The sequence below is a fragment of the Crotalus tigris genome, unplaced genomic scaffold (assembly GCF_016545835.1).
Source record: "Crotalus tigris isolate CLP2741 ecotype Arizona unplaced genomic scaffold, ASM1654583v1 scf7180000018092.420879, whole genome shotgun sequence".
NCBI classification, from domain to species: domain Eukaryota; kingdom Metazoa; phylum Chordata; class Lepidosauria; order Squamata; family Viperidae; genus Crotalus; species Crotalus tigris.
The window spans coordinates 193,472-202,500 of NW_024096818.1; the positions used below are offsets into that span (position 1 = coordinate 193,472).

The 9,029-nt window shown below is 51.1% G+C and overlaps 1 protein-coding gene across 2 annotated transcripts; it reads left to right on the plus strand.

Moving 5' to 3' along the window:
• The first annotated feature begins 606 nt into the window (after nucleotides 1-606).
• Nucleotides 607-6,663, plus strand: LOC120309899 (GTPase IMAP family member 2-like). 2 transcript variants are annotated; one of them, XM_039347589.1, is made up of 5 exons: nucleotides 607-733; nucleotides 2,532-2,601; nucleotides 3,056-3,083; nucleotides 3,288-3,476; nucleotides 4,136-6,663. In XM_039347589.1, exons 2-5 carry the CDS (start codon nucleotides 2,578-2,580, stop codon nucleotides 4,900-4,902), a joined length of 1,008 nt encoding a protein of 335 aa, XP_039203523.1. In that variant the 5' UTR covers nucleotides 607-733; nucleotides 2,532-2,577; the 3' UTR covers nucleotides 4,903-6,663. The 2 variants fall into 2 exon arrangements, with proteins under 2 accessions (XP_039203523.1, XP_039203524.1); XM_039347590.1 differs by lacking the exon at nucleotides 3,288-3,476.
• The last annotated feature ends 2,366 nt before the right edge of the window (nucleotides 6,664-9,029 follow it).

Here is a 9,029-nt window from a genome sequence, read left to right on the forward strand (position 1 = left end):
CTCCGGCTCGAGCAGGGGGCTGGACTAGATGACCTCCGAGGCCCCTTCCATCTCTTCCGTAATTCTGTAAGAGTTCCCCCCACCCGCCTCCGGCTCGAGCAGGGGGCTGGACTAGATGACCTCCGAGGTCCCTTCCAGCTCTGTCCTTCTATCATTCTGTCAAGGTCTCCTGCTTTGAGCATTGGGCTGGACTAGATGACCTCCGAGGCCCCTTCCATCTCTTCCGTAATGCTGTAAGAGTCCCCCCCCCTCCGGCTCGAGCAGGGGGCTGGACTAGATGACCTCCGAGGCCCCTTCCATCTCTTCCGTAATTCTGTAAGAGTTCCCCCCCCCGCCTCCGGCTCGAGCAGGGGGCTGGACTAGATGACCTCCGAGGCCCCTTCCCGCTCTGCCACGCTAGTCTATTCTCTCGGCCAGGGCCAGCGAGACCCCCGCCTGTGGGGTGGGGGTGGAGGAGGAAGCGAAAGCGGGAAGGGGGAGGAGGGAGAAAGTGAAGGGCCCCTTGTTTCTCGGCACTTTCACTTCCCCTCCCTTTCTGGGAGGGAGGGGCGGTCCCGGACCGAGCCCCCTCCCTCCCCTGCCGCCTCCCGCCCCGGGTGGGGAAAAGCGAAGCGGGGCGGCTCCGCGGCCGCAGAAGCGGCGGATCCTGCGAGGCGCGGGGAGATCCAGAGCCAGACGGGGATCGCGCGCAGCTTTCCCCGCAGCAGCAGCAGCAGCAGCAGCAGCAGCGCAGGTGGGGAGGGGGGGGAACGGAGGCTCCGGGGGTCCTTCCCCGGCAGGGCAAGTGGGGAGGGGGGAAGGAGGAGGGAGGTCCGCCCGGGGGGGGGCGCTGAGCCGGAGTGGGGAAGGGCGGGAGAGCCGCTCCCTGGATCTCCCAGAATGCAAAGGAATCCCGAGGGGGGGGGGGAAAGAAGCCTCCCGGGGTTGGACTAGATGACCTCCAAGTTCCTTTCCAACTTTTAGTCTTATTCTTATTCTTATTCTTATTATTGTTGTTGTTTTGTTGTTTTGTTTTGTTGTTTTGTTGTTATTAATTATTACTACTACTACTTTTTATTATTATTATTAGTAATAGTAATAGTAGTAGTAATAGTAATAGTAGTAGTACTTTTAAACAAATTAAATCCCCAGCTGTATATTCCATTCATGCCTTTCACCCCAAATTATTATTACTGTTAATATTTTTTTATTATTATTATTATTAGTAGTAGTAGTAATAGTAATAGTAATAGTAGTAGTACTTTTAAACAAATTAAATCCCCAGATGTATATTCCATTCATGCCTTTCACCTCACCAAGTTATTATTATTACTATTATTATTGTTTATTGTTTTGTTGTTATTGTTGTTATTATTAATTATTATTACTACTACTATTTATTATTATTACTATTACTACTAGTAGTAGTCGTGGTAGTAGTATTACATTTAAACAAATTAAATCCCCAGCTGTATATTCCATTCATGCCTTTCACCCCAAGTTATTATTATTACTACTACTACTATTATTATTATTATTATTATTATTATTATTATTAGTACTACTAGTAGTAGTAGTAGTAGTGGTAGTATTACGTTTAAACAAATTAAATCCCCAGCTGTATATTCCATTCATGCCTTTCACCCCACCAAGTTATTATTATTACTATTTATTATTATTATTAGTAGTAGTAGTAGTAGTAGTAGCAATAGTAATATTACTTTTAAACAAATTAAATCCCCAGCTGTATATTCCATTCACCCCACAAAGTTATTATTATTATTACTATTTATTATTATTGTTATTATTATTATTATTATTATTAGTAGTAGTAATATTACTTTTAAACAAATTAAATCCCCAGCTGTATATTCCATTCACCCCACAAAGTTATTATTATTATTACTATTTATTATTGTTATTATTATTATTATTAGTAGTAGTAGTAGTAGTAATATTACTTTTAAACAAATTAAATCCCCAGCTGTATATTCCATTCACCCCACCAAGTTATTATTATTATTACTATTTATTATTATTATTATTATTATTATTATTATTATTAGTAGTAGTAGTAGTAGTAGTAGTAGTAGTAATATTACTTTTAAACAAATTAAATCCCGTGCTATATATTCCATTCACCCTACCAAGGTGTTGTTGTTGTTATTATTATTGGTATTGGTATTGGTATTATTAGTGTTATCCGCGCAACAGGGGCGCACTCTTCCCAGGCGGGGGTCCCCCGTCCGTTTTCCTTGGCAGAGATGTTGAAAAAGAGGCTGGGATGGCGCCTCTTGAGAGGGGGGGGGTTGATCCTGGGGGGGGTCCGCGGAGACCCCCCCTCCAGACTAACAAACTCAGACTAACACTTTCGGTGCAAGGCAGCCCTAGAGGCATCGCTGGGAAAGGCAGGAGGGGAGGGGCAATGCCCCCCCATTTCCTCCCCCTCCCCCCACCCGAAAAGGGGCCTTGGCTGGAGCTGCCCCCGGCCCCTCCCTTGCCTCCAAAAAAAAGGGGGGTCTCCCCCCCATCTCCTCTCTCCTTCCCCACAGTCCGAGGAAGAGCGAGCGAATCCCTCTGCGAGCTTCAGCAGCCAGAATGAACCAGCAGCCGACATTCCGGGTACGTCTGGGAAGGGGTCCTGAAAGGAGGGGAGGGGGCTTCGGGACAGGGGAGACCCCCAGAATTTGGGGCCTGGAAAAAGCATCCAGCGCCCCCCCCCCACATCTCCCATCGTGCTCCGGGCCAGCCCTGTCCCCTACTTGTCGAAATAAGGGGGGCGAGCGAGGCTCCGGTGCTCAAGCACGCAATGCCCCCCCCCAAATAAAGGGGTTCTCCCAACTCTACTTCCCCTTTTTCTCCTCCCCCTGCCTCCCCCTCCCCCTGCCTCCCTGCCCCTCCTTTCTTCCCTCCCTGGGTCCCTTCAGAGCAGACCCCCTCCCCCCCTAGCTGGGGGGGGCTGCTCCAGAGCAGCCTTGAACGGGGGACCAGGCTGCGGTTTCTGAATTGGGGGGGGGCAACTGGCTCTCTGCCTCGCTGGACACGTCTGACCCGTGTTTCCTTTCCACTCTTCCAGGGAGGCACGGATGAGGAGCCCATGTTGGGTAAGAGAGGCCACGCCGGGAATTGCGGGTGGGGAGCAACACGGTAGCCACGTGGAGGTCGAGCTGCGCTGCAAGGGTCTCTCCCCATAGCGAGCAGCCAGAGCCTCGCGGGCCGGCCGAGAGGAGGGGTCCCTTGGCCCCTCTGTGGAGACCCCCTCCTCACCCCTAAACACAGTTGTCTCCCTCCCTTCCTCCCTCCCTAAGGGGCTCTGTGGCCCACGGACGGGCCTCCTTCCACGGTCCCTGCTGGTCTTTCGGCTCTCGGTGACCCTCCTCGGACGGGGTTTGGTGGCGGGGAAAACGCCGGATCGCCGCAGGAGGAAGGCGGCGGTCTCCCCGGTGGGCCTGGAGGGACAGGCCGGCAGGAGGAAGGCGCTGCCGTGGGGCACTCAGGTGGGTGAGGGGGAGGGCGCTGAAGACACATTTCAGCCAACCCCTCGGATCCACGGAATTTCCTCGGCTCCGCACAGGTCGTCCTCCCGGCACTCTGTCGGAAACAAACCAGTTGGAAGCCGGCTTGCACGCTTGGCAGGGGGAGACAGGAGGGTCAGCCCTGCTCGGTCCAACCTGCCTCTGCATCCTGCCCCCCCAGCCCAGTGGGTCAGGCGTCCTCCTGCAGCACTCTGCCAGCAGCCATGAGTCTCTTCCGGGTCGCTCGGACCAAGCGTTGCTGGTGGGGGCTGGATGCAGTGTTCATACTCGGACCTCAGGTGTGGGGCGGGGGGCTGCTGGGATCCAGGCTGTCCTCTGAAACCAGAGAGTAACTTCCTGACTTGGAGCGTCATTGTTTTATCAGTGGAGTTTTGCTAAAGTGGGGTTCGCACGTTGTGGGAATCTACACGGCAGAGTCTCCCATTTTAGCGACTCTGGGAGATTCACAAAAAAACAGCCCTGAGTCGCTTCTGTGTAGGGGTGACTCTTTTCCAAAATTGTCCCCGTTTCCAGCCTGCTCACTGACGCCCCGCCATGTTGGATCACGGCCACACCTTTCTTCCCGGGCACGTGTGAAATGTCTCGATTCCTTTGTGTGACCCTGTCTTCCAAACTCGCAGGGGAGGACGCCGAACTCCGGCTGATCCTGGTGGGGAAAACCGGAGGCGGGAAGAGCGCCACGGGCAACACCATCCTCGGCCGAAGAGAGTTTGAGTCCCACCTGGGGGCAAAGGCCACCACCGTGAGGTGCCAACGGGGTGAAGGAAGATGGCAGGACAGGAAGATCTCCGTGGTCGACACCCCGGCCATTTGTGATTCGGAAAATGACAGCGAGATGGTGCAAAATGAGATCAGGGCTTGTGTCGAACTCTCCTGGCCTGGTCCCCACGCCCTAATCTTTGTGACCCAGGTGGGGCGCTTCACTGCGGAAGACGCGGCTGCCGCAAAGCGGGTCCGAGCTATCTTTGGGGCCGAGTCCGCCGGGCACACCATCGTCCTCTTCACCTGCCTGGAGGATCTGGAAGGGGCCACCCTGCAGGAGTACGTCCAACAGTCCGACAATCGGAATCTGCAGAGCCTGATCCGACGTTGTGGGAACCGCTTCTGCGGCTTCAACAACAAGGCCGCGGGAGCCGAGCGGGAGAGGCAGGTCTCGGAGCTGATGGAGATGGTGGAGAGAGTCGTTTTCGAGAACGGGGGGCGATATTACGTCTGCCGGCTGTACGCGAAGCCCAACGTGCGGGATCAGCCTGTGAGGATATCCGTGGAGGACCGAAAGGCCTGGAAACGGCTGTCGAAGCGGTGTTCCAAAGAGACTTGGGGATGGATTGGGTCGGCTTGCATGGTGATTGTGATTGTGATCGTTCTGGCCGTCCAGTTGTCGTGAGTTCTTTGCAAGGTTTTGGGAGGGAGCGGGAGATACGTTGTGGGTGAGCGGCTTGTGTGGGCGTCCCCTGGTTGCAGTGGACTTACCACACCTGAAGAGGGCGGGAGGGGATCCGGTGCGACGCCAGGAAAGCCACAGTTCCGTCCACAGCCCAGCCTCTTCCCAGTTTCTCGGGATCCCTTGACTGATCTCAAGACTGATCAGATTGGGGAGCAGATTGGCCAGAGAGTGGCACAGCCTTCTGCGCAGCTGCACAAATAACGGAGCCAAGCCCAGGCTAAGCGACCGGCTAAAATTGTGGTGCGATATCTCAACACTGGCACGAGAAACGCGGCTTTCTTTGGAGCGGTTTGTACTCCTCAGATGCAGTGTCCCGCCGCCGAACACAGTTTGAATGATGGATCATCTGCTGGTGTGGATTCTCAGTGACCCCCACAGGGAGATTTTCTCGGTGTGTGTGTGCACGCGTCCCCCTACGCCTTCCAGAACTGCAGTCCATCGTCTCTAACGGGCTCCATCCACCTTTCTCAGGACAAAACCCTCTTTTTCTCTACGACGGTCCTGCTGCTGAAAGAAAATTAACTTCCACACACCCCAGGAGCTTCTGTAGCTGAGGGGGGGGCTAGCATGGGGTCTCCACAATTCTTGGGGTGAGGGTGGGGGGGGGCGAGAGAAGAGAGGATCCCACTTCTCCGGTGCAAAATAAAAAAAGAAATAGCGGAATGATTTAAAAGAAAAAAACCAGTACACGAATAAACTTTACCCTTTTGACAGTAACTTACTAAATGTGTCTATTATACGAGATATATCTGTAATGTAAAGTTTACAGAATGACATACTGTATACATGTTTTAATGCCAGTTTCCTGGTAAGATCTACCCCGCGGGTGTCAAAGTCGCTGCGTCACGACGTGTCATGGCTTTTTCCGCATTGCCTCAGCTGGGGCGGGCATGGCCTCCACATGATGCAACTGGCCTACGGGCCGGCAGTTTGACGCCCCTGTTGTACCCTAAAACCAGGTTCTCCTTGGCACTTTTATTAATAAAGGCACTTCATGTGCTGATTGGTAAATGTTTCTCGGGTTGCGAGTCCTCTGGTGTTTTTCAGGATGAGTTGCAACCATTTTTCAAGAGCATTGACAGTCGCTTTTTTCTAAACCAGGGTCTCCAAACGTGGCTACTTTGAAAGACTTGTGGACTTCCAATCCCAGAATTCCCCAGCCAGCATATCTGGACTTTATACTATCAGCAGTATAAACTCCCTATTTGATGAGAGAATGTGATATGTTCCCTGCGTACCCACCATCTACTAAGAAAGTTTCCCTATCAAAAAATGTGATATATTATGTTCCCTGCGTACCCGCCATCTACTAATAAAGTTACCCTATCAAAAAATGTGATATATTATGTTCCCTACATACCCACTGTCTACTAATAAACTTTCCCTATCAAAAAAAGAGATATATTATGTTCTCTGTGTACCCACCGTCTACTAATAAACTTTCCCTATCAAAAAAATGTGATATATTATGTTCCCTGTGTACCCGCCATCTACTAATAAAGTTACCCTATCAAAAAATGTGATATATTATGTTCCCTGCATACCCACTGTCTACTAATAAACTTTCCCTATCAAAAAAAGTGATATATTATGTTCTCTGTGTACCCACCGTCTACTAATAAACTTTCCCTATCAAAAAATGTGATATATTATGTTCTCTGTGTACCCACCATCTACTAATAAAGTTACCCTATCAAAAAATGTGATATATTATGTTCCTTGCATACCCACCATCTACTAATAAAGTTTCCCTATCAAAAATGTGATATATTATGTTCCCTGCCTACCCACCATCTACTAATAGTTTCCATATCAAAAAATGGGATATCTTATGTTCCCTGCGTACCCACCATCTACTAATAAAGTTACCCTATCAAAAATGTGATATATTATGTTCCCTGTGTACCCACCATCTACTAATAGTTTCCCTATCAAAAGATGCAATATATTATGTTCCCTGTGTACCCACCATCTACTAATAGTTTCCCTATCAAAAATGTGATATATTATGTTCCCTGCATACCCACCATCTACTAATAAAGTTACCCTATTAAAAATGTTCCCTGCATACCCAGGGGGGACCTATCTGAAGCCCCCCCCCTCGGTGACTGGCCACGGATAACGGACACAGTCACCATATGCACCAACCGCTGGGCGATGCTGCTGGCCTGGCCGAGTATAATAATAATAGTAGTAGTAGTAAAGTTGGAAGGGACCTTGGAGGTCATCTAGTCCAACCCCCTGCTCAGGCAGGAAACCCTACACCATTTCGGACAAATGGCTGTCCAGTCTTTTCTTCAAAACTTCCAGTGTTGGAGCATTTACCGCTTCTGGAGGCAGGTTGTTCCACTGGTTAATTGTTCTCACTGTCAGGAAGTTTCTCCTTAGTTCTAGATTGCTTCTCTCCTTGCTTAGTTTCCATCCATTGCTTCTTGTCCTGCCTTCGGGTGCTTTGGAGAACAGCTTGACTCCCTCTTTTTGGGGGCTGCCCCTGAGATACTGGAAGACTGCTATCCTGTCCCCCCTCGTCCTTCTCTTCGTTAAACTAGACACACCCAATTCCAGCAACCGTTCCTCGTATGTTTTAACCTCCAGTCCCCTGATCCTCTCTGTTGCTCTTCTCTGCACTCTTTCTAGAGTCTCAGCATCTTTTTGACATCGCGGGGACCAAAACTGGACGCCGGATTCCAAGGGTGGCCTTACTGAGGCCTTGTAAAGCGGTAGTAACCCTTCGCCTGGCCTTGATTCTATCCCTCTGTTGATGCCGCCTAGCACCGCGTTGGCCTTTTTGGGCCGCTGCGGAAAGGCTGGGCAACGACCCCTCCCTCCCTTGCCGGACACGTGCCAAATCCACTTCGGAGAAATCACCCGGTTTAATGTTGGAGGAGCAATCATAGCAGGTGAAACCGGGCAAGAGATGAAAGGTGGAGAGAGACACACCTGTCCCTGCAGGTTGAACCCGGACAAGGTCTCAGGTGTGGCTGCATTTTATGGCCCTGTTGTGTACCTGGGATCCGGCATGGACTCACCTGTTTACACAAGGTTCACCATTCCCAGCCTTCGGAAGGGGGGAGGGGAGGGGGTCCAGGAGCTGTTCTAAGGCTGATGGGGCTGCCTGGGACCCCAGACTCACCCGTCCCCTGGGCTCCGGAGTCCCTCCAACCAGTTTGTTATCCCTCAGTGGAATCACTGAGCTGGGAGGGACCTCGGAGGTCTGCTAGTCCAACCCCGCTGCTCCAGCGGGAGACCCTCTAGAGTAGTAGGTGGTTCCACTGGTTAATTGTTCTCACTGTCAGGAAATTTCTCCTTAGTTCCAGGTTGCTTCTCTCCTTGCTTAGTTTCCACCCGTTGCTTCTTGTCCTGCCTTTAGGCACTTTGGAGAATAGCTTGACTCCCTCTTCTTTGGGGCAGCCTCTGAGATACTGGAAGGCTGCTATTATGTCCCCCCTCGTCCTTCTCTTCATTAAACGAGACCTACCCAATTCCAGCAACCGTTCCTTATATGTTTTAGCCTCCAGTCCCCTGATCCTCTCTGTTGCTCTTCTCTGTACTCTTTCTAGAGTCTCAGCATCTTTTTGACATCGCGGGGACCAAAACTGGATGCCGTATGCCAAGTGTGGCCTTACCAAGGCCTTGTAAAGTGGTATTAACGCTTCACGTGATCGTGATTCTCTCCCTCTGTTAATGCAGCCCAGCACTGTGTTGGCCTTTTTGGCAGCTGCAGCACACGGCTGGCTCCTATTTAGGTGATTGTCTACTAGGACTCCGAGGTCCCTCTCCCAGTTGCTGCTATTGAGCAAGGAACCCCCTGTACTATACCTGTACATTTGGATTCCTAACTGTTTGAGTCTATCACCCCCTCACCCCCTTTATTGAATGGGACTTAGGGCAGAGTGTGTGTGTGTGGGGGGGGGAGGAGGAGTGGATAAGGGCACCCGTAGGGCTTAAAGGGGGTGGACGAGCGGTAGAGAGATGAAGGCAACAACCGGGAAAGGTGTCTTCCACCTTTGATACCATTCCAGAACAAAGAGATCGGGTCTTGGTACCAGGCATAAGATGGCACCAAA

Coding starts and splice junctions, on each gene's coding strand:
- LOC120309899 (XM_039347589.1), top strand. CDS start 2,578: ATGAACCAGCAGCCGACATTCCGG. Junction 2,602..3,055: donor ACCAGCAGCCGACATTCCGG/GTACGTCTGGGA, acceptor CCACTCTTCCAG/GGAGGCACGGATGAGGAGCC. Junction 3,477..4,135: donor CGCTGCCGTGGGGCACTCAG/GTGGGTGAGGGG, acceptor CCAAACTCGCAG/GGGAGGACGCCGAACTCCGG.